Source organism: Brachypodium distachyon, chromosome 5, assembly GCF_000005505.3.
Source record: "Brachypodium distachyon strain Bd21 chromosome 5, Brachypodium_distachyon_v3.0, whole genome shotgun sequence".
In the NCBI taxonomy this organism is placed as follows: domain Eukaryota; kingdom Viridiplantae; phylum Streptophyta; class Magnoliopsida; order Poales; family Poaceae; genus Brachypodium; species Brachypodium distachyon.
The window spans coordinates 19867175-19891537 of NC_016135.3; the positions used below are offsets into that span (position 1 = coordinate 19867175).

A 24363-nucleotide genomic window follows, 5' to 3' on the forward strand; every position below is an offset into this window, starting at 1 on the left:
AAACGCTCCCCCACTTTAAATACGCAGGTCACACATCCCTGTGAACGCATCTCTCTCTGCCCCCTCTCTCCATCTCTCCAGCTCGGCTGCAGCAAAGCGCCCAACCCTGCCTCCACCGCTGCACCGCTTATTAGCACCTGAACAGTTGAGTTCTTCTTATTCCTCTCGTTGTGTTCCCGTTCTAGAATCCTCCCTGTAGTTTGCATCAAGAAGCAACGCCAACGCGTCCGACGTTTCAGACTTCCAGTCAAGATTAGGTACGAAGGCCATTCTTTAATTCGCTGGACGGTTTCAGTTCGTTTCCATGATCTTTGAAGAACTCCCCTCGTACATCAACATTTTAATTCTGCAGTAGAGGCATCGAATTAGTCCAACCATCTCTCAGATGATGCATTGGTCGCCTACGTACTAGCAGGCTACTAGCAGTACGAGCACCGGCGTTTCTTTTAGTTTTTCCGGGCGACCCAGTTAAGTTTGCCGTTGTTCTGTGCGGGGAATAATGCTACCTTTTCCAAGGCAAAAGTGTGCCAATTGGGCCGGGCATTACGCCAAGTCGCGCTCTTGTCCCGATGTTGATTGGTCCCGTACGATCCTGTGAAGGGATAAGTGTTGCTTCCTTTCGTCCCTCCACTGCTTGCTTACTCGAGTTCGGTTGTGCTGTGTGCGTGTGTGCAGAGAGAAAGAAGCAGAGCTAGAGGTGGGGTGAGTCTTGCTTGTGGTCTGAAGAAATCCAAAAGGTTGGATAAAAGAAAGGAAGAATAAAGGTAAGAGCTTTTTATTTCCTTTTGTGGTGGGTTCTTGTTCGATGAATTTCTCTCGAATCGCTATATGCTCGATTACGAGTCAGAATTTCTCCTTCCCCCTGTTTTATCAGAAAAAGATTCGATAGTAAATATCTTTCGATTTGCCCTCTGGATCGTACTAGTTCCTCCGAGTTCTTGATGTTGTTCGATTACTGGTGACTCTTGCAGGTGAGCAGCCCGCGGCGCATCCATGGGTTGCGGGTCGTCGAGGCAGGTCGATGGCGACGGTCCGCGGAGAAAGCCGGGGAGCGTCGGCGACGTGGTCGTGTTCCTTCCGGGGCTCCGGGCGCCGAGGAGCGTAGACTTCTCCCAGGCGCTCGCGGGGCGCCTGGATAAGAGCGCGGTGGAGAGATTGTCGGCTCTGAGAGCGCGGGTCGTCGAACTGGCAATGCAAGAATCGGCGGCCGCCCTGAAGCCGAAGCGGAAGACCGCGGCGCGGCACGGTGCGTGTGGACTGCAGAGCATCTGAATTCCTGGGTGGTTTTGCCTGAATTGCTGGGCTGCTTTGCCTGGAAAGATGTTGACCTCTGAACTGACGATGTGGTTGGGATTTCTTTGCAGGATCTACCACTGCTAATCTCCTGCAGGCTCTGGAAGACTACTTACCGGTTCTGCTAGGGTTGGTGAAGGAAGGTGAGTAATTGCTGAAAATGGTGGTTTTTCTGTTATGTTGGTTCACAAATCACAATTCTGCTCTTTTTTTTTATGAAACTAAGCCTGCAAAATGGGCAGGTAGTGAGTTGAGGCACATAGTGCAGTTTGTCTGGGCTAACCAAGAGGACAATGCTGAGGTATGTTCGAGACCAAGCAAAGTGACTCGTGCCAGGTTTCCTTCGATCAAGTAATTTCTAATCCTTATGTCAAACATGCAATTTTCAACTGCAGGAAACGGCTATGGAAGATGCATGGTACGAGGTGCTGTCTGTACTGCAGTTGATGGCCATGGTCTGCCTGTTGCAGGCCAATTCGCTGCTTCTTCCAAGGGCATATGGTGATGGTTATGGGCCAAGGGTTTCTGAAGGTATAAACCGGTTCCGTGTCTGAAGTTTATGGATTTAAATTAGATCGCTGGGAAAATGTTCATCGCCTATCGTGCATTGAAGTACTTAATTGTCACCTTCTGTCCAACAGAGAGCAGACGGGCCACTGTAGACGTTTTCTTGAAGGCAGCTGGCTACTTAGACTGTGCAATTCGACAAGTACTCCCACATATGCCATCAGAACTAAGGTTCTATATTCTTACCAGATGATTTTTAACACTTTTCGGCTCAAGAAAATTATAGTTTTAAGACTCCAAGCCGAAAACTTCTATTGAAAATTAATTTTCAATGTATAAATTTCAGGAGGCAACTTCCAGTAGACCTCGCTGAAGGAAACCTCAAAGCACTTAGCTTGCAGGCTCTGGGTCAGGTACTGTACTCTTAACTTGTACACATTACTTTCATTTTGGTTGTTGAAACGCAGAACATCCTACAACAATTCAAGTGAGCTATTGCACGTCTTTTGTAGTTAGATAGTGTTTAAATTTGGTCATGACTCATGACTATTGGCAACCTTCATCCTGCAGGGGGTTGACATGCAGCTTGGCCTGGCAATTGATAGCCCAAAGGCCACTCTAGCAGTAAAAAGGCGCTTAGCTTGTGAGATGGTCAAATATTGGCACCAAGTTCAGGAGAGCATTCCCGAGCTTCCTGTTTCTGACGGATGGGGGAAAAAGCATCTCCTGTTTGTCAAGTGGAAGTATGTCGAAGCAAAGGTGTGCAAAACTACATCAACCATTACATCTCTAATGTTAACAATATAATTTTCTCCGTTTTGAAAAAAATAATATAATTTTCGAACCACAATGTCGTCCTGAATTCAAATAGCATTTGTTCTTTTTCTTGAGCCTAAGTGCGTGTCATTTTCATTAATAGTGACTGTCCTTCATATTACAGATATTTCACCTGCAAGAGTACTAGTCTCACAACTTTTCAACTATTTTAACTGATTTTACCATATGTGCTTCTATCACTTAATCAGGCTGCAGCATACTATTTCCATGGTTTGATCCTTGATGAAGGAAACAGTGAAAAATTTCACGGAATGGCGATAGCAGCCTTGCAAGCTTCAGAGGAATTTCTCAAAGAAAGCAAAAGGGCTTCTGAAGCCTTCCATGCAACTCCTCCAGCGTCAAGGCAAGACATTTCCCCTTAAGTTTGCTACTCAGTGCATATTTAGCTTTTTCTTTCTTTCTATTTTTTTTACATTCGTTTACCCTTGGCATGAAAAAACTTACTATGCAACCTTCTAAGGAATCTGTTACTCTGCACTGCAATAATACTCTTTAAGAATGCAAAATGAAGACAATACCTGGAACTTTGCAGGAGCCCCACTCCATTCGGAACAGCTAAGTATATGTTTGACAAGATCCCTAAAGATGCTTCAAGCAAGGTCCGGATCAACCAGGACCTGTATACTCAAGAAAGGTAACAATTAGTAGCAAAGTAAGCTCGCACTTAGAAATCTCAAGTAGTGCATTGAGTGGCTGATGTGTCATCTGTTTCTGAAACCCACAGGGTCATTGGAGCCCCACCTCCATTGCCGGATTTCTCACTGGCCTTAACACCTGAAGACTATGATCTTCCTCCGTTAGACTCAGTTTGGAATAAAGACAACCATCAATAAACGAAGGAGTGCCTTTTGACGAAACAGTCTGGCTCTAGTGAGAAAGCAAGAACCAGGATGCTGCCATGTCGAAGCTGAACATGGTGAAAATGAACTGTACAAAATATGTTCCGACCAAAAATTGATGTCTACAAATGCAAGCAAAGTTTAGAAAGGCCTGAAGATAAAATGAAGAGCATTTTACAATTCAATATTCTTCTGACAATGGAAGTACATTGTCAAAAGGTTTCCATCTTGTAAAAAGTATTTCCAGTGAGAGCCATGGATCCTTTTTCTTAGGATTTTCTGACAATGGCTAGTTTTGGGTCTATCATAAACATATTCATGTGGTAAAATTACCAAATTTGGTCATGCTTCAAGGACTATTGAGTATAAATGGCAGAGACAAACGTGGGAATGACGAACTTAAAAGTACTCTGTCCACAAGCTCAGAACTGGACGTTGCTGAAAACCGCCAGGGCGGTTAACAGTGTATTTTGTCCACTACTGTTGTGGGCAAACATTACAGGCCCCAAACTTTCACCGCCTTTTTGCTATCAGTTACAATTTCAACCCATACAGTAACTTGGCAACACAAATATTTCAAAATTAGGTAATCAATCATATGTACAGTGGATTGGCGAAGCATCAGTCGATCTTCCATTCTTTCCATTTCCAAATGTACCACAAAAATAAAGTACATGTTAAAAAGAGTAAACTCAAACAACGGGCTGAGCTGTAAATTATCATTTCATAAATATTGACTGATGCTGAATTTAATCTTGGACACTTCAGTAGTTGCCTCTCATCGTTCTCCCCAGCAATTTTCATTTCCATATAAAAGCACTCGTTGCTTCTTCAACAGGAGCCTCAAAACCAAAAGTACCTTCAATTATGTTTGTTATAAACATGTAAACATTTACATTAGTAGCCTGAATTCTATTTTTGAGCATGCAACTCAATTAAAGTTTAGATGATATGAACAAGCTAGGAAAATAATAAGCCATGTCCACATATTTACCTCTTCTCCAGTTGTTCAGCAGATGTATACGTAATCATGATGTTTGAATTTCATCAAATGGTGTCTCCGCATGCCATCTACAAGATGTAATCGATGGCCAAATAGTAGGACCCAACAAGTGTAAAAGATGCAATTCCACTGCGGGCCATCCGTAGCCCAATGCCACGGAACAGGACATTCCTATCAGCAGGCGATATTCCTGTCATTTGCTCTATCCACATTCCCGGTGCTCTCCATTTAAGAAACCTCCTCTCCAATGCTATATACTGAAAAAAATATATGTGAGAACAAATAATGTGTATTTGCAAACAGGGAAGAATGTTGTTGCAAGTCAGAAAACTGTCAAGTTAAAAATTACCTTAGGTATCACAGTGCACTGCGAACGACTTTTGGCAGTATCAAACGTATGTGAAGCAGCAGCTGCTAGAACTCCAGAGAAGCCTGCAGCAAGACTAGAAGCTATAGGGGATACAGGGCCTGCTTCTTCTAAATTCCTGAAAAGAGCAAAATGTTAGACTGGAGCAAAAAGGGAGCCCCGTCAAGAAAATCAATTATGATGTTGCCCCTATCTTTACTTTCTGAATTAAATACAGTAACATGATTCCATTACCTCGGTTCAGGTTTCATACTAACAGACTTCCAAGTAAGTATCGCCGTGTGTATGAATTGCCAAGATGAAAAGAACATTCCACTAAAGACACAGTCTCGGGCTATCCCTGGTCTAAGTCCTCTCCACAGAGCACCCCAACCTTCAAGTGCTATCACTCTAGAAGGCACCTGGACATCAGAGGGTAATGGGGGCTTCCCAGAGCCAGTCAGCATCCATGGGTGTTGTTTCAGCGCACCCATCATGTCAGGATGTTTTGGGGAAAGATTGGACAAAAGGCTGACACTGCTGTTCCACACTCTGATATCAGGCACATAACCAGGCAACAGTTTCGAAAGCAATGGAAATGACTCTTGTATAACATTAGCAGGGTTTGCAGCTTTCAAAGGTATCGCAGAACCAACTTGCGACCGAAGTTTGAAAAGTTCAAATGGTGTGCAGAGAAACGCCTCTACAGCACCAGCAGTTATGCCAGCCAACATAGCCTCGGAGTAATAAACACGGTTGTCCTCCCTTCCATCTGCCAAGAGACACACAAATCATATATCACAATCAAGTTCCATACATCGACCAGCATATGTCACTCTGGAGAGTACACTGTCAGAAAGTATTTTTGAAGTTTCAACTAATGGAAACGGAAAGCCAAATACTGTTCAAAATGATGTGTATTTTTTTATTACACAGAAGGAAATGCTCGAACTACAACAATTCTTCAGATGTAACAATGTCAAAAAACGGTGCAAATTGTGTCTTTTAAGTTTAATACAAAGGAATCTAGTCAATATGAAATTGGGGAATATGATAACAGGCAAACATATGGGAGGACATGACAGAGAAGTTGAACACACTACATGACTAGTTTGCTCATAGCTGCTAATATAAGGGGCCAAGAAGATTGATATAAAGCAGCTACACTAAGCAATGAACTGCGGCAGTAGATGAACAAAGTCTGTACCTTTATAGAAGGCTGTTAAAAGCTCATAGGCTCCAAAACGTGCTCCCAAACCTGGCAGTTTACCTAATACTGACCATCCAAGGCCACTGTAAAGACCTAAAATGCATACAAGGATTTTAAGAAAAATATTTCTGTGCGTAGTATAGTAACATATGGGTAATAAGAAGCCATGATACAGGAACTAGAATTATAAATCTCAGGACTCACACGCTTCTTCCTTCCCTATATTTCTCAACTAAGGAAGATTACATGAAACAGGCACCACAACAGACTGAGGTGAAAGTTGCCAGGCTAATTATTTCAGTATAAACCAGCATTTAACCAAAATGTTTAAGAGCAAGCTTCTAGATCTCTAAAGTTTGGATGACAAACAATTGCACAAGCTGAGTTCTGTGATGAAACAATTGAAGCTTTAGGCATACTCTTAATGTTGACAGATCTAATGTTAAGTATCTTTCTCGGGCTCCCAGTCTAGGGATTATGATGGACTGTTAGTAATACTGGATAGCAAGCTGAGAAGTCCACCAAAAGGCCAAAACTAACTGCGAATTTCAAAACCGAACTAACTACCCATATGAATCTTAGTAGAGACTTGCAGTAGTAGCCTGACAACTCAACAATCAACATCGAAATTCTCTCAACCCCACTAATTCTTAGGTCTTGGTATCAATGCAGATCAAATATTTAACCACTCTAGCAGCAGTTCAGAGTTCATAATACAACCGCCGCAGGAAGGAAGATCTCTACTCGTCTAGTAGCAACAAGGTGACCAACCAAACCAAACCTGCAGGGCCAGAGACGGACATGACCCGGTCCACCACCTGGCGGAGCCCCATCTTCTGCTTCGACCCCGTCGCGCTCAACTGCACGCGCAGAAACAAATCAAACCCTGGGGGAAGAGCAGCACAGCAACGGAAGAATCTGAAGGGGGGACATCAGGCGCTCACCTGGAGGAGGCTCTTGACGGTGTCAAGGGGATGGACGGCGACCGCGGAAGCGCTGATCGCAGCGACGCCGGCGGCCGCGTGGCCAGCGAACACGCTGTCGCCCAGCGGCTTGCCGGCTCCAACCATCGGGGCGGACTGGGAGAGTGGAAATGGCGACGCCGACGGAGGTTTAGGGGAGAAGCCGTGGAAATGGTGGCCAATCAGGAAAGGTCGGCCCATCTCGTGAACGCCGGCCCAGCCCATGGAGTAGTCACCTGACGCACGAATCATAACCCAATCCAACGGCCTAGAAACGCTGACGGAAGTCCGACTCGGGTCCAAGTTTGCTTCCAACGGTGCGGTGCACGCCGGCTGACTTGACCAAGCTCCTGGTCGCGCACTCGCGCTGCCGGTTGTTGCTCTCGCCTCGCCGCCAAGGAAGCGCAAGACGAAATTGGCAGCCGCCTGCGCCTGATCCCGCTCTAGCTCAAACCCTCGATGGGCCAAGGCCAGAGCCAGCCCGACCAAGCAATGGAAGAGCCTTCGCCTCCTGTCGCCGAGGCGCCGCCGCCGCAGTCTCCTGCCCCGGCGTCCTCCCTCGAGGCGCTCGCAGCAGGTATATGCCAATCTCTGAATCTTATGCGCCGATGGCGGTTTCCTCGTATTCTCGGTACGCTCGGGATACCACACGACTGTCTCAAGGGCTAGTTCTCCTAGAATTGGGCTAGCTTCTAGCTCTAGGTTGTTTCATTGCTTAGATTTTGGAAACATTGGTGGAAGCTGAGCTCCAGGGGCGCTACTATTACGATTAGTTCATAGTTGTGGGTAGTGGATAGAGGAGATTGATCCTGTGAATCTGTGATTCTCTACTATGTGGTCATGCAGTGCGGACCTTTTGCTGGATGGTTAACTGGTGTGTGGTGACACCTTACAATCCTAGATATGCGTTTGGGCAGAAATTGAGGTAGTCTTAAATTGAGGAAGTACTATAACTTGGGCAGAAATTGAGGATATCTGGTAAGTTATCAACACCCCGGGCTTGAGCAGCCACCGAGCTTTAAACATGCTCTTTTTGGAGGTGTCAAGGATAATGTGTTCCGTTGTAGTAGTACCCTTACTACTTTTTTTCCTTGCGGATCAGGAGCTTATATTCATTCACCAATAGCAGAATTACAGTAATTTGTTGGCAACAATCTAGACCGATGTCGGGTTTTCAATGCCGAAATTTTACCTGTCAGTGTGAGTCCAAAATGACCGGATTCAGTTCCCAGCTCGATTAAAAATATAGACTACAATGTCCGACCTCACTAATAGTTTTCTGGTGACTGATCTTTGTTCGCTTTTTTAAATGCACAGAGGCTATGTCATTTGGTGAGAATGACAATGAGGAGGTATGCCCTTTCTTTTGTTTCTAGATTGTAGATATATACTCATATAACAGTATCACATTTGGTTTGTGGCACTCGAGAGGTCAGTGAAGCAACATTTTCCCTGTGCAGTCAATTGATGTGAAGGTACAGAAAGCTTTGGAATGTCCGTGTATAGCTGATTTAAAACATGGGCCTTGTGGAAGCGGTTTTGTTGATGCATTTTCCTGCTTCCTGAGGAGCACAGAAGAAGAGAAGGTTGTATTTGTTTTCCCAAGACTCAAGTTACTAAGTTGCTTTGAATTCAAGTTGTATCCTTTCAAAAAAAAAATCAAGTTGTCTTGCACAAGTTATAGTACTTCCCTATGCACCATGATAATCATAACAACGTCCTCTTTGTTGTAAACTTATCTCAATATGACCAAACATTACTATATACTTGAGTATTTAGCAGAGGTTTGGTTAATTGATACCATTTCTCACATACAGCCTTGGTAATGAGTAACATGACCCTTTTTTATTGCCAGCATTGTGTTTCTTATTTTCTGTTATTTCCATTGATATTTGGTTTTGTTGCAAACTGATTCAGACCAATTCTTTAGATGCTACAATGTGCAGTAGGAAACATGTGTGCTAGCGTGTATAAAAAGTGACCCAAGTTGTTAATACATCTGATTGAACACAATCAATATCCAGTGTCCTGAGATGAATCCTTCTTATAACCTTATCAACAATAGCAATACATCATCCGTTGTCAATTTTGATTTGGTTGCTCAATGATGTTAAGGCAATTATGATTTGATTCAGTTAAAGACACTGATTCAGTTTACCTGTTACTGACTTGACTACAAATAAAATCTCAAGAATGTGCCCTTTTTTCCACAGCTGAAAGAGTTTAAAAATGTAGGTCCTCTAAGTCTCTAATTGGACTCAAATTATTTTTGGTTCTTTTTCCAGATGTATGGTTCTTTATCTGCTTGTGGTTGTAGTATTCCATAATGTTTGAATCGTTGTCTCAAGATACAATTATGTGTCCATCCAAATGTCTTTCCGTCGTATGCTTTAAATGCTATATCGAGTCTTGACTGTTTGATTCATGTCTATTTCCTCCGAACTGATAATAAATATCCCTTATTGTCCTTTCCAGGGATCAGATTGTGTGAAGCCCTTTATCGCATTGCAGAACTGCATCAAGGAAAATCCAGCGGCATTTTCTAAGGAGATTTTGGAGGAGGAGGAGAATGACGAAGAGGCTGAGAAGTCCAACCTGAAAGTTAGACCTCCAGCATGGTCTAGAGAGGCAAAGCCAAAGCTTTGAGATCTCGTGGTGTATTACACAGACAGCCTGATACGGAGATTCCTCCGGGACTGGCACCCTGCATCTTGTTTCTCCAATATTCCGCTGTAATAGGTTCATTTCAGTTAGCAGAGTAAGCAAAGCATCCAGGATTCTTCAGCAATAACTGTGTGGTAGAAACATTTCAATATTTTTTGGAGAAGATACACGTTTTTTAAATCAACTAAAAATATGTATTCGAAGTCTCCAGTTTCTAGAAAGATTAGACGAGATGGTAAATATCACGTTATTGGAACTATTTTCCATCATAAGCAACTCATTTTGCAAAATTGGTGAACCTATTGTAATATTATTGTGGCTCAGCAACACTGTCACTTAAGTTTCTAGATGGATTAGAGGACTCTCATTGTCTCCTGTTTTTGCTCTGATTTGGGAAGAACAAACGGAGTACAGGCCTAAAAAAAGTACGTATTTCAGAAGAACAATGCTTTGATGGGCTAGCCCGTGTGCGGGCATGGGTCGTCTACGATCGACTAATCGGTGTCTTTCATTCTAAAAAAAAGACTAATCGGTATTTTTCAATTTTCTTTTCAGAAGAACAAAAAAAAAAACGCGACACAGGGCTTTGTTTTTTCAGCTCCTGCCTACTCTGGCCGGGTCTCCTCTCGGCGTTCCGGAGGAGTCCCACCAGGCCACCAACCTGCTTCTTCCTCCGCCCCGATAAGCCCTAATCGCCACCTCCACCTCCATGGCGACCACCACCTTTTTCCATCCGCTCGCCGTCCCCATCGCCAGCGGTGCCCGCCTTCGTCGTTGTCCCCTCACCCTGCCCACCCCCACCCGCACAACTCCCCGGCGGCCGACGCCCCTCCTCGTCGCCCGCGCCAAGCGCGCTGGCAACCGGACCACTGCCGCCTCCCGGCAGCCCGCGAACCCCAACGCTTCCCCGAAGCGAGAGTCGGATGAGGAGGTGGAGGTGGAGGAGGAGCTGCCGTGGATCCAGGACAAGGCGCTGGACCTCGTGGAGTTCACCGGCACCGTCACGCAGGCCATACCTGGGCCTCGCGTCGGCTCCAGCCCCGTCCCGTGGCTCCTTGCCGTGCCGCTTGCCTACGTTGGTGCCACCTTCGTGCTCTCAGTTGTGCGCACCGTTCGCAAGTTCACCTCCCCGCGCACTCAGAAGAAGAAGAGGGTAAGTCTTCTTTGCTATAAAGATATGTTTGATTTGACCCATGTTTCCATGCCAAATATTTGGCTAGCCAACATTGTGATGAAAATCCTATCTAGTTTTGATGCTTAGGGGCATACTGGAGAGTGATACGATTAGGAGTATAGTTGCACTTCATGTAATTCCTATCTAATATTGAAAATCATGCTTGTGCTTCGTCTTCTAGGCGTGTTTGATATTACCATGTTTGTAATAAATTGATGGTGTACAGAATAGAGTTTGGACCATTCGAAAATTTAGGTACATTGTGTGGAACAGTAGTTACTTGTTCGATATAACCTCCAATAGTTTGTTCATTTGGTGTTAACTTTTGTCAAAGACCTGCCTGCCCGGTGACTGCTAGGCTGCTTGTTTTGCCCTCCCTCCTCCTGCTTGAGGCTCATGTGCCCCACGCCCTGCCCTGCTTCCGCTAGTGTGCGCAACCCTTGTAAACTGTAGTACTGTAACTGCAACCCCTCCCTTGACCTTGGCCAAGTTTTTCTTTCAATAAAATTCAGGTGGGGATCCCTCCCCTTTCCCCTGGTGACCTTTTGAAGAAAAACTTTAGCCAAAGACTCGAGATAGTAAGAGAGGCTCTTTTTTTCTAACAACAGGGAATTATATTTTGCAAGTTAATATATATTCGTAAATTATCAGAGAATCATGACTATATTAATATTCATATTGTTGAGTTAGTTATGCTTACAGTATTTCCTTACATGTTACTACCTCCGATCCATATTACTTGCCGTAGCTTTGTTTAGATACGCATATATGTGGACACGTTTCATTGTGTAGGTACATGCGTATCTAGACAAAGCTGCGACAAATAATATTGATCGAAGGGAGTACTATCGAACGAGAGAAAGAATCTAGAGGACTTTGTTCATTGTGTATTAATGGTGTTTCTGTACTTTCTGAGCACTTGATTTAATCTTGACATATTCAGTATGGCATGAAAAGTCAGCTTCTTGCTCATTCATAAGTTTAGCGTTTGTTTCAAGATGGCTTTGTGCAGATTGTAAGGCACATCAGTTTGTGTTATCTTCTTTGCGTGGAACACAAGCTTGACTTTAGGCTTTATTTTGTCATTTTCTTGATGTTGTTCTTGATAGAACTATCAATACCATGGCTCTCGTAACTCATCACAGTTATCCAGACACTTCTGACACTATATCCTTTTTATATTTTTTACCATGCTTTTTTATATATTTAAGGTAAGTTGATGTTTCTTTGCAGGTGACTAAGAATATATTCTTGTTGAAGTCACTAGATGAGTTGTTTCAGAAGGGCAGGGAAGCAGTGGGGTTTCCAGCTCTCCAAGAGTTAATGCAAAAGGTGTGCTTGTTGATTCTGCCATTGGTCCTGAGAAACTGAACTTCTTATGAATCTACTTTGACCAGTGTTACTTAATGAATATCTTATTCTGAAAGATTGAATGTTTGCTCGTGATGGTAGTGAAACAATGTTATTCATGACTTGGGATAAAAAATATCTAGACTTAAGGCTTTGCCGTACCAAAATTCTAAACCAGAAATTTTGCTGTGCAACTCAGAGGATTTTGACATATTAAACTGTAGTTCTTCACTTCTTTGCACCAAAGCACCCATTTCTACAACTCTTGGAGGAATAGTTTACTTGTTATGTTTGTTGCAAACATGTCTTCCCATAGGGAGCAATACAGATATGCTTGTCATTTTTTTCCTCCATGTATTCAGACAGGATTTGACATGGATGATGTGGTAAGAAAGTACATCCGATACACACTGAATGAAAAACCATTCAATCCCGATGTGGTTGTGGATCTCATTCATCTTAGGAAAGCATCAATGTTAGAAGATGCCGAAGTTGCTGAAATTCTGAATGAAATATCAAGACGAATTGTTCGGGAAAAAGGTATTTTTACTGATTCTACTAATCTTAAACACACAATATTTCCTAAATTCAAGAGGCTAGGTGCTCAGTTGATGTATGAGATCCACCTTGTGTCCCTGTGAAATTTATGAATCTCTGTTGAATCCTGTGTAAAACTTGGACATAAGTGTGTCCCATAATTTACTAGTTTTGCTCTTTATCCACAAAGTTTTGGAAGGTTACTTGCCAGTGTTTACTGAATATATAATCTTAACTTGTATCTGTTTCGAGCATGATTCTGAAATTCACCTGTTATGCTAGCTTATGCCCGACAGCGAATTTATTCTGTGGAAATTATTTTTATGTTATTTCTAGCTTCCAAGCCCTGAAAAGGATATCTGTATTGTAGTTGTAAGCCTTCAATTGTGTATTTTTCATGCTTTTCCAAACTATCAATTTAATGGCCATGTATATGCTGCAGCAATATTCATCCAGAATAAGAAAAATATTATGGGTTTGCCATTTTGTTTATACAAAGTGTACATTAGCTAGTGTCATGAGATGTCAAAATCAAATCAATGCATATGCATATTTCAATGGGTAAAGTTCAGTCTGTGTTGATGTACTTCAAACTTCAAACTGACCTGGTTTACTTTTAGGATTGCTACGAGTGTATGGCTTGCCAAATAAGGGATTTTATAGAAAAAGATCAACAGCTGTGGCCTGTGGGATAGCGTTGAAAATATAATACTCCATGTGCTTTGTGTGATTAGTTCTTTTCCTGTCAGTATTCGGTTGTCGTGATAGCTTTTTTGTTTACAACTTAACCTTCTATGTAATTATCATGCTTCCACTTTGCTAGAATACTGAGGAGATTTTGTGTTTTACGATCTTGCAGGTCCAATAGTTATGGACTTATCTGGATTTACAGAACAAGGTTTTAAACGGAAACTTGCTGTGCAGACATTGTTTGGAAAAATCATGTACTTATCAGAGGTAAGCTGCTTGATACTTTTTTATTGGCTAAATTCTAGTCGAATATTTTGTAGGTTTCCAAAACAGAGTTCAAATGGTTTTAGATGTCAGGACGTTGTATTATAATGTGTTCAGATCCTTTTCTCCCCATGTTATAACTGAATATTTGTGTATCTCTATCCAGCTCCCGGAGTTCTGTTCTCGCGACAGCTCGCTTGTGGTCAAAGAAATCTTTGGAGTTACAGAGTATGACTAAATCATAACCACTGTTTCTTTTAGTACAACAACTGTTGCTTTTAATACTACCGTCGTAACCACTGTTTCCCCCTCTTGTTGTCATGCGAGCAGTGAGGATGCAGACAGCCTTCGCAGTCATACCCTTTCTGAAACTGGTGATATCGAGTCATTGCAAAGGATGGTCGATGATTCTGACTTTGAACATGGTACCCCATCGTCATCTTGAAGAACCTTGATGCAAGGATACTGAGTATCTTCTATCATAGAAGCTTCACGTGAGTTTTTTTAATAGCTGAAGAAGAGAGGGATGTCCTGGATAGGCCGACCACAAGTTTTGTACATCTTCTATTATTAGGATTGTAGTTTCGGGCAGTGTCTCAGACCTGTCAATCACCTGAGTAAACAAGAAATTCGCCAAGAGAACAGTAGCGATGAGTTCATATAAAGCGATAGATTTCTAACCTCATTTGCGCAAAAAAAAATTGTAATGATTTTTCTTTTTGTTCCTGTCCATGCTTTGCACGAATGAACCAATTTTCTATAATTCCCTGTTTGTGATGTGAGAAACGCAAATCTAGCTTTTGTGCGCTTGGCGATGCAACTAGGTTATTCTAGGGTGTGTTTGATTGGAAGAATCAAGTGGAATGTAATTGAATGGTTCTAGATCCACGTAATGAAAAGGTGTCATCTTGATGTTTGATTGATGAATAGACTGCTTCCAGATTTTATTTGGTCTAGGAATGGTTGGAATGACGGGATGAATTGATTTGAAGGCATGAGTTGGTTCCACCTGTTGGTGGAATGTTCCTTTCTTCGGTAGAACCATTCGTTCTCTCCCGCTTCGCTGTATTGCAGGTACAGTATGAAAAATAGTTCTACACTACTTTAGTGGGTTCCTCCAACCAAACACCATGATTTTAGTTTGACAATGGCTCTATCCCCATTCCCCAATGAAACAACTCTTGGTACGGACCGAAACATCAACGGTCCAAAACCAATGCAAGATTGAAAAATCACCTTTTTGAACTTGACCCGGGATTGGAGGGTTGCAGAATGTTGAGATTTGAAGGGCGGAGTCTTGTTGCTCGTGTTTCTTTCCACCACGGATAAAATAAATTCCATTGAAGACTGTCGATAAGCAGAGTCTTCACACATAGGTGTTGGTTTATGACAAATGACCCATATCAATATGTTGCCTCTTGTTTGGATAGTATTCCGGCTACTAGAATTTGCATGCCCATGCTCCTAATTCTCAATTTTCTTTCCAACATTGGTCAAAGCGTGGGCAACGAAATCTTGACCAAAATATTGACTAGCCAAAGGATTTGGGAGGGGGGGGGGGGGGGGGGGGGGTTAAAGCCAAATGCACACTAAGGATGTTCCTAGCAGAAACTTTGCAATTGTGCTCCAGACCCATGAAAAGAATAGCAAGACAGTGTGAATCCTATAGATAACGGCATCTTCCCCAAAGATTTCATCTCCATTAGTTTAGCCCTTCATCAAGGATTTTATTCTTCCCCGCAGACTTATCTCCATTGGTCCTTTTGTCCTTCATATATGCTTAGGGGCAGGGCTGCATTCACGGAGCAAGAAAAAGGCGCTAGGGACATAAGATTTTTTTTTTTTCAATGCATCAAGCGATACGTAAGATAGAATGAACGAAAAACACTTGGACAAGTTCTGTACATTGCAATTTACTGAACCAAGCAATTTCTGAACGGGTGCAAGGATTTGCATAGCCGCCGAGCAGGCTAGCTGTTCACTCCAGGCTCTGATCGACAGAACAGCCACGCTACGGGAAAGCCCTTCAGTGCCCGTACCTTTGTCCCGAGGTACGTTCGCGACCGCCGTGTCCTCATGTCGTAGATGCTGCAATAGAAGGGCAACTTGTCGCCGTGGTGGTAGTATCCGAAGAAGGCGGCGCAGCCGCGAGCGGCCGTGTCATCCACAAAGAATATACGGCCGTCCCCGACAACGTATTCCCTCGCACTGGTCCGGGACACGCGCAGCCCGGGAGCACCACGCCCCGACGAACAGCACGCGGCCTTCCCCGACGCTCCTAGCCTCCGTCCAACGCGACCGCGCCAGGTTGTGTCACGGATCACGCTATGCAACGGCTTCGTGGACAGCCGAGGGAGCTGGGTAACGCGGTGGCTGTGTCACCCAAGTATTTGCATTTCTTTTCCTAGCCACATGTTTGGCTTTCTCTCCTTTCTCCCTCTTAATTAATTTCTGACACTTTAAACTAGAGCAGAGGATTAACACTATTACGACTTGACAACTTTATTTTTCTTTTTCTTTCTTTCTCTCCCTCTTTTAAATACATTACGGTACATGACATGTTTTGAAGTACATATTTAGTACATTATGATATATGGATTGTACATTATTAGTTTTTATAAATACCTCGTGTACATGAACTTATGAAACGAGTACATCATAGTACATAGCAAATACATCAGGGTACATGTCAATTACATTACAGTACATGTCAACATATCGTCAATTCAATACTCATCTACACTACGATTACAAGGAAAAGTACAAAGTACCATCTCAACATACCTCATCAATTTTTAGTACCTTCTCAGTATGCACAAGATGCTACAACAAACAATTAACAAGTACATCATCAATTACAAATACATCACAGAACAATCACATTACCTTCCTAAGTACATCGGCAATCACAATACCTTCCTAAGTACCTCGGCAATCACAGTACCTTCCTAAGTACCTCGGCAATCGCGGTACATCACCAATCAAAGTGCTCAAAGTATCTCATTGATGAACGTGTGTACTCTCACTTCAAAGAGAAACCGCGAGATCAAAAATCAAAGTACCTCATGTACCTCTATCCAAAGCCCGCGATGGGGATACACAAATAAAATCAAAGAGGGTCACAAAGATTGGGAGAGATGAAGGCGTTGGAGAGCAGCAGTTCATGCCGCCCCTAACCCCTCCATTCCTCTTCCCCTGTGTCGGCGCCCCCACTCACCTGCCACTGCACCCCCGGCCTCTCTCCTGCCATGGGGGCAGCCGTGGCTGAGCCCATGGGCGGCGGAGGAGGAAGCCGAGACAGGGCCGGTGTGATGAGGCCACGGGTTACTTCAGCCGAGACACAACCAGTGCGGAGAGTTGGGGGCGAGCAGAGGTGAGAGAGGAAGACGCGAAGAGAGAGAGGGCCAGAAGGGAGGAGGAAGCGCAGAGAGAAAGAAAGAAGGCCAGTGCTAATCACAGCATGCAAGAGATTAAAAAAAGATGGGGGTACACGTGTGTAGTAGAGAGGGTGAGAATAGATAGTTGGGTTGGCACCGTGTGGTTTGGCCGAGGGAGCACCATGGTTGAGGCCATGGAGAAAGGGCTTAATTACCAGCGTGCAGGCGCCGTCCATGCGTTCGAAGGCGAGCCACTCGCCGCAGGAGCTTTGCGCGTGCGGGAGCTGGCGATGGAGATCGAGGTGGAGCGGCAGCCGCCGGAAAGCAGAGTCGGGCAAGCGGTAAAAGGTCCGGTACGTCGGGCAAGGCGAGCCACGGGAACTGCGGTGGGAGGGTGTTCTGCCGTGCGCAGCATCGCCATTGGCGGCAGACGGCGCCGAAGCGGACGCGATCAGCATGGTGCCAGATCCGTCGGGAAGGTCGCCAATGGCGCCATTGATTGATTTTGACCCCTTGCCTTGCGCAATGAATCAGGTGGTAGAGCTAGATAAGGCTGGCACAAACACAGAAGGGGCCGGCCGAGTGCAAACTGTGATTGTCGCCTACAAGGACTTGTTGATCGATCAACACTGTGTGGAACTCAAAACACGAAGTACGGTTTGTACTGGCGTCCGACGTCTCCACAGGGCGCCGCATCATCGCCATCGACACCACCAACGTCGCCGTGATGCCCGTCTGCCATGCGTTCGATGGCAATCTACAACCACAAGGGCGATGTTGTGTCCTGATCAACAGCGCCACATCCAAGTCACGGCTGCCAAAGTCAGCAGCAGAAACCGCCCTTGTGTCGGCACTCTGCAGTGCTCCTTGCCGCCTCAGCATCTTCATCCACGGACCACGGCCCATGTGACCATTGGGCTTTATGGCCGCGTGCATCCATCAAGGCCGGGGGTGCTCCTTTCTTTCTGAAAGAAAAAAAAATCAGACGACCCTTGGCCATTACATGCAGCTCCGATGGAGAATATTTTTGAAGCTCCAAGATCAGGTAGGCTTTTGGCCTTGCATTTTTCATGATCTTCGGAGAACCAAGACTAAAAACATTTTCTTGTAGCACGAGAATGATATCGTTAACAGATTGGTGCTAGTACTGGAGAATGAGGATATGTATCCAGGCATGTATCCAGGCACAAAATGGTGCTAGTGCGTTAACCAACTGGGGTATCATCTGAACAATAAGGGAATATGGCCCTCACCCTAATGGTTTTAAAGAAGGATGGTCCTAGTGGAGAACTATACAATTGTGTTCAAGATCCATGAAAAAGAAGAGCACAACAATGTGAATCCTATTAAGTAAAATGCATCTGGCCAAACCAGATGAATTTACAGATTTTTCCAGAAGATCCTGACTCCTTCAGCAAAGGATTTTAGGCTTCCCCAAAGATTTGTCTCCGTTGATCCTCCATGCACATGCTTAGAGCTGCATTCATGGAACAAATAAAAGCCATGAGAAACATAAGATCGGCTATACCAAAACCATTTGCACATTCCATACAAATATATCTGAACATGTTTCCCTATGATTTAATGCAGAACACAATGTTACAACGCAAGTAAGATATTCAGTGTTAAAATACGTGAATCGATGATAGGGGAAAAGACTATGACCTATCATTATCTACCAGCAACAAACATGAGTGTTTATCGAATTGGTTAATGCAGTCCAAGGAAAACAATGCAGGTACAGTCCAAAATAGTTATTTCTAAGTCATGCTGATAATGCCACTTACTTTGCAGAGTCAAATTTAGTTATCCCATTGCATACATTGATTTGTAAATAGTTTGATTTGTAAATCAACTATTGATGATGTAACGAGGGAATGCAAGAAATACCTCTCGAGCGTTTCTGCCTTCATCATCTTGTTGCTTTCAGTTTGATCTGATGCTGCCATTGGCCCACATTTATGTTCCAAAGAAATTGACGAGGACAAATCTGACTTGATAGGTCCAGTTTTACCATGGCATTCTGAAAGTTGAGTCTTGAAATCCAGAGACTCCGAAGTTTTAGCCTGCGATAGTACATGATTATTATTATTATTTTGGTCAAGAGTAATTATTTTGGCCAAGAGTATAAACATATTTGGAAGCATATGAATATTTGAAATACACACACAGTTGTATGCACCAACAGAAGTATGGAACCCTGTTCATATTCTCACTTTGTGTCTGATCTGACGAAGTTTGGCCATTTATATTCCTAAAAACATCCGAGTGCTCAAATGTTATCTATTTGGAGCAAATCATATTATTAATACCACTGGAGCCAAATGTAGGGTCTCTGTGATTCGCAGGATTTCTAAAATACGAGTAGAACTTTTTTTGCAAGATTGGAATCGTACTCCCTCCGTTCCTTAATAAAGCTCATATAGATTTGTGCACTCGAACCAAGATAGCTCTCGTTTCTAGTGTCTGGCCATTCATATTGGTCCAAGAGTTAATGGGTGTGAGCGGTTATTGGCTGGGTGCGTGAGCCAAGAGAATATTGAGCTATATTTGGGAATAAATAGAAAAAACTTATGAGCTTTATAAGGGAACGGAGGGAGTGTGTACTCTTGAATCCTACAGGATTTGTAAACCACACGAATTTGCTTCAAGGAGTGTTTGACACCACATGAAAATAAAAGGAATTGTAGCAATAAGTTTGAGTAGATAGAAATTTTCCTCCAAAATATAGTGCAAAGGAATCCTTGGGAAATTTTCGCAAGGGTTCCTTTCCTTTGAATAAAACGATCTACACAAACAATTATCGTAAGGATTCGAATCCTCCAAAATTCCTTTGAATCAAAGAAGCCCTCAAGGTTCAGACTGCTACTTATGATTTTAATGTATACAAAAAATAAAATCATATGATGTGGAACATTGTAATATCTTTCTGAGGACTGATCTTAGATGACCACATTATAAAACATACCCCTCCTAGAAAGTAAGAGATCAAAATCACAGTAACTAAAAACGCAATCTCGGGACAAGTTCCCTAAGACTTTCCTTGCATAGGAATTTTGGAAGAGAAATAGAGGATTCTAATCCTAGGTAATAATTCATATACATGTTCTTTGGATCATAGGATTGTAACAAAGGAATTTTATAGTACAGGAATTTTTCCTCCAAATTTTGGGGGAATCCAAGCATGAGGTCTAACCTCATGGAAATTTTCTTTTGAAAGTTTCAATGCATCTTCTCCATATCTCTCTCCACTATTATTCAAATTTCAAAATTCCTGTGTAGCATCCAAACACCTCTTTCGACTTTCAAGCAATTCCTGTGTGGTCTAGTTTCCGATTCCTATAGTATTCAACATGTCATGGTATTCTAATTCTATGTTTTTCCTATTCATGTGTCTTTGGATTTCTGTGATCCAAAGAAGCCCTAAAAAACGAACAAGAGCAGAGATAGGTTATCTGTAATAAAATACCACTTCTTCATTTATGCCTTCAAAGCCGGTACTAGCATCTCGTGTGGAAAGATCAGTATTGTTGAGCCCATGTGTTTCTTTGAAGTCATCTGACTCGAGTGAGTCATTTCTGGCATCACTCTTCAGTCTTGAATTATACTCCAATTCCTGGAGTAATGCTCGCGCTACGTAGTAGGACCCTCCAACCTGCTGACGAACGGATGAAGCACATGGAAATTTTCCTTCGTGTGATGCCCTGTAACTGCATTGCATAAATGGATATAAGATTTACAGTCACAAATGTGCTGGGTGCATGCACAGATGTATAGTAATACAATTTCTTCAAGCACCTGGTTCAAACTCTGGCAACATTTAATATGCGGCTATATCCAGTTGGTTGCAACAAGAATAAGTTTAGAACTGTTTGTTTCGAACTTTAAGTTTGATGAGGATTGGTTTGAAGCTACCACTCGCTTTTCATCTAAGAACCATTGCAAATTCTGGTCGAGTAGCTTAATCCCAGAAATCAGGCAACTCATGTAATCACTCGCTTCTCAAGTAATCCTAGCATGTTTGTGAAGCATTCATTGGCTGCTTACGGCATGTTTCTTGAACCTTCATAATTATGATGCCACTTGAACAAGACAGTTGGCATTGTTTCCATACGGCAATTTGAAATTTCAAACAACACCAGGCTTCTGAACAAAGTTAATTAATTGGCTCAGGTAGCTCCTAAATATATAAAGCAATTCAAGATGACAGAAGGTAATAACACGTTCTATTTTCACCCAAGATTTAAAAAGATTCTGACTAGCTATAAAGACAGCACAACAACAAAGGGCAACATGCCGGTCATAATAGTACAATCAGAAATGCTGTTCAGGCGAGTTGCCTTACTTTTGAACAAATTCCTCGACCCTTGCTCTTCTTTCTTGTTTTGTTACTCTCTTCTGGACATTGGGTGGATCCTGAGCAGAAAGAGAAGCCACATGTGTCTTCCCACGGAGAGGCCCATAGCAAGACCGTGCAACGGTGTAAGAAACGTCAGCAATGACTGGAAAAGGGAGGTAAAAACAGCAGAATCAGAACCCTAAAAGCAAGCAAGATAATTCCACGGCTATCAAAGTATGAATGCAGAACTTTCGAACTCCCAAGATTAACATATCCCGCCACAAACCAATAATTAGTGCAAAGAAAATAAGCATTTGTTAAATAAATAAAAACAAATGGCGTTCTTGGGATGGAGATTCAGATCATCCGAGAGTAAACAAAATATAAAGGAGCGAAAGTTGGAGGGCGGAGAGCACCGACCCTTCTTGGAGGCGGAGGAGAAGCAGAAGCGCGCCGCAGATGCTTGCATCGGGGAGGCCGATTAGGGTTTCATCTGGTGTTCTGCGGAGATTGAGCAGAGGAGGAAGAGAAGACCGGCTGGACGTGGACACTGGACAGGGCCTGGGGGTCAGGCAAAGGCACGGTTAGGATACTGGGCCATTTCCCTCGCAAAAAAAGAAAGGATACTGGGCCATTTCGTCTGTGGTGAACTGGTGATTGCGTGTATATGGGCCATGGGCTGCCTGCATGGGCCTCCAGGAAAACACTCGGTGCTTCAAGTTCTGGTCGCCTCGTCGGTTTCCTGTCACCGCCGATCTCGAGACGCCGTCGCTCCCGCACGTGTCCCCTCTCCCTGACCACCTGTCCCTCCTAGCGCGGCAAAGAGCAGAGCACATCGAAAGAGTCAGTCACGAACCCGGAACCATAAAGAGGGGGAAATCGATTTAATTTCCTAGCATCGGGAAAGCCATGCTGCCAACTCGTTTCCCTTCCCGCCGTGCCGACGACGCCGCCGGGCCGGAGCCCCTGATGCCGTCCACTTCCCGCGCCGTGCTGTCGGAGCTCGTCGCCACCGCCGTGTTCGTCTTCGCCGCCGAAGGCTCCCTCTACGGCCTCTGTACGTGAACCTAAACACATCATAATACTTTTGCTAATTATACTGTGCACGCGAGAACTCGAGCTCGAGCTCGTGATATACCTGTGGCGCCATGTTTTTTCGCGGTGCTACGTTTGAAGGGTTTGGTTTGGTTGGCAGGGAAGATGTACAGTGAGACGGGCACGGTGGGGGGCCTGCTGGTGGTGGCCGTGGCGCACGCGCTGGCGCTGGCCGCGGCGGTGGCGCTGTCGATCAACACGTCGGGCGGGCACGTCAACCCGGCCGTCACGTTCGGCGTGCTCGTGGGCAGGCGCATCTCCTTCGCGCGCGCCGTGCTCTACTGGGTGGCGCAGCTCCTCGGCTCCGTGCTCGCGGCGCTCCTCCTTAGCCTCGTCTCCGGAGGCGCGGTAACTGTTTTTCCTCTTTTCTTCCAAGCACCGTTTTCGGCTCAGTAAGCCGAGTTTCATTCATGCTCTGACAAGTGACCACGGTCCATGTTTGGCGTGAACTATTATCTGCACATAAGTGTCCATGTTTGCTATGCCACGTCTCAAATATATCTGCGGTTTGTCTTTGTCCTGCAGCGCCCCATGGGCTCCGCGCTCGGCCACGGCATCCACGAGCGGCACGCCCTGCTGCTCGAGGTCGTCATGACGTTCGGGCTCATGTACACCGTGTACGCCACCGCTGTGGACCGGAACGACGGCGTCGGCGCCATAGCGCCCGTCGCCATCGGCTTCGTCCTGGGCGCGAACATCCTCACCGGCGGACCCTTCGACGGCGCCGCCATGAACCCGGCGCGGGCGTTCGGCCCCGCGCTCGTCGGCTGGAACTGGAGCCACCACTGGGTTTACTGGGTCGGGCCGATGATCGGCGCCGGGCTGGCCGGCGCGTTGTATGAGTTTGTCGTGGGCGAGCAGCCTGATCAGGCGCCACCAGCTGCTGCACGGCTGCCCGAGCCCGTTGAGGATTACTGAGGTGTTCAGTTGTGGTTAATGCCTCCAGGCTGTGCAGCTTGGAGTCTACGAGCAGACAGGGATCTCATGGAAGGAATTAATTATGGCTACTAGAGAAAGAAACACTTGCAGGGTTTTAGGTTGCTAATACAAGTTTTCTAGTACAGTAATACGTTCGATCACTCCATGATGTCCGAAATCCAATCTGCCACATTCGTTTCCTTCATTATAGCTGAATACTTCAGCTACTCTAATTTGTGCGAACAATAGATTTTAAACTTTTTTTTTCCACCTGGATTTCTCCCCTTTCCATTTATGCAAACGGAAATGAAAACGAGAGGAGAAACATGGGCACAAACTAACCTACTCTGGGCAGGAAACCCACAGACCGACCTCTGCCAATATATTTAAAACAGTAAACTGCGCAAAACCTTCTAGAGCATTTGATATGTTACTAAAACAGTAAATTGCGCAAAACCACAATGCCGTTGTACGGGCGTATTGTAGGCGTATTATAGACAGAACTACGGCAGTTAATTTGGATTGTGGGATTTATTATTTTGCAAAACACTACTTTCTAAACGATTCGTACACTAACTACGACGAAACCATCACAGTATTCCATCCGTGGAAACAAAATTTTGCCAAGCAGGTAACACTCTTTCCACTTTCTTTCTTTTTTTTCGTCGTATCCCGAACTCAAAGCACGCATAGGCTACGTTTTTTTGACTTCTAGAAATCAGGTTTTCCAAAAAACTGTCTGCACACCAAATTTGGTTAGGTTTCCAAACTAGTTTAGATTAAACAGGTTTGAAAGCCAAACCAAATTTGGGATACAGCTTCTCTTGGAAGATGTGGCTTGAAGCCCTCAAGAAAACTGGCCATAATCATTTTCTCCACGCTCGACCTCTTCTAGGCCTCCGGTTTCCTTTGTCCGGCTGGCAAAAATCCTATACGACCTAGGGGGACACAATCAGCG

At 44.2% G+C, this 24363-nt stretch overlaps 6 protein-coding genes across 8 annotated transcripts; 4 read left to right on the forward strand and 2 right to left on the reverse strand.

Moving 5' to 3' along the window:
- LOC100829154 lies at positions 1-3870 on the forward strand. Of its 2 annotated transcripts, none has more exons than XM_010241856.3 (12): positions 1-144; positions 676-764; positions 972-1246; positions 1365-1436; positions 1536-1594; positions 1689-1824; positions 1935-2031; positions 2147-2213; positions 2371-2559; positions 2826-2980; positions 3170-3271; positions 3362-3870. In XM_010241856.3, the coding sequence occupies exons 3-12, from the start codon at positions 994-996 to the stop codon at positions 3468-3470; spliced, it is 1239 nt and encodes a 412-aa protein (XP_010240158.1). In that variant the 5' UTR covers positions 1-144; positions 676-764; positions 972-993; the 3' UTR covers positions 3471-3870. The 2 variants fall into 2 exon arrangements, with proteins under 2 accessions (XP_010240158.1, XP_003580176.1); XM_003580128.4 differs by having other exon boundaries at positions 29-257.
- Positions 3871-4031: 161 nt separating this feature from the next.
- On the reverse strand, positions 4032-7213 carry LOC100829263 (mitochondrial carrier protein MTM1). Of its 2 annotated transcripts, none has more exons than XM_003581399.3 (7): positions 6980-7213; positions 6817-6895; positions 6033-6128; positions 5081-5597; positions 4829-4964; positions 4471-4736; positions 4032-4335 (listed from the first exon to the last, which is right to left on the reverse strand). In XM_003581399.3, exons 1-6 carry the CDS (start codon positions 7196-7198, stop codon positions 4548-4550), a joined length of 1236 nt encoding a protein of 411 aa, XP_003581447.3. In that variant the 5' UTR covers positions 7199-7213; the 3' UTR covers positions 4032-4335; positions 4471-4547. The 2 variants fall into 2 exon arrangements, with proteins under 2 accessions (XP_003581447.3, XP_024311358.1); XM_024455590.1 differs by having other exon boundaries at positions 4032-4343.
- A 114-nt stretch (positions 7214-7327) lies between these two features.
- LOC100829761 (mitochondrial intermembrane space import and assembly protein 40 homolog) lies at positions 7328-9984 on the forward strand. The gene is made up of 4 exons (XM_003580130.4): positions 7328-7574; positions 8315-8349; positions 8458-8583; positions 9473-9984. Exons 1-4 carry the CDS (start codon positions 7457-7459, stop codon positions 9641-9643), a joined length of 450 nt encoding a protein of 149 aa, XP_003580178.1. The 5' UTR covers positions 7328-7456; the 3' UTR covers positions 9644-9984.
- Positions 9985-10266: 282 nt separating this feature from the next.
- On the forward strand, positions 10267-14603 carry LOC100830071. Its single transcript, XM_003580131.4, has 6 exons — positions 10267-10814; positions 12069-12167; positions 12548-12725; positions 13582-13679; positions 13843-13904; positions 14007-14603. Exons 1-6 carry the CDS (start codon positions 10371-10373, stop codon positions 14119-14121), a joined length of 996 nt encoding a protein of 331 aa, XP_003580179.1. The 5' UTR covers positions 10267-10370; the 3' UTR covers positions 14122-14603.
- Positions 14604-18177: 3574 nt separating this feature from the next.
- On the reverse strand, positions 18178-21974 carry LOC100830379. The gene is made up of 5 exons (XM_003580132.4): positions 21813-21974; positions 21399-21555; positions 20523-20763; positions 18944-19119; positions 18178-18530 (listed from the first exon to the last, which is right to left on the reverse strand). Exons 1-5 carry the CDS (start codon positions 21859-21861, stop codon positions 18434-18436), a joined length of 720 nt encoding a protein of 239 aa, XP_003580180.1. The 5' UTR covers positions 21862-21974; the 3' UTR covers positions 18178-18433.
- A 323-nt stretch (positions 21975-22297) lies between these two features.
- LOC100830688 (probable aquaporin TIP3-2) lies at positions 22298-23643 on the forward strand. Its single transcript, XM_003580133.3, has 3 exons — positions 22298-22449; positions 22588-22835; positions 23013-23643. The coding sequence occupies exons 1-3, from the start codon at positions 22302-22304 to the stop codon at positions 23403-23405; spliced, it is 789 nt and encodes a 262-aa protein (XP_003580181.1). The 5' UTR covers positions 22298-22301; the 3' UTR covers positions 23406-23643.
- Positions 23644-24363: the final 720 nt, after the last annotated feature.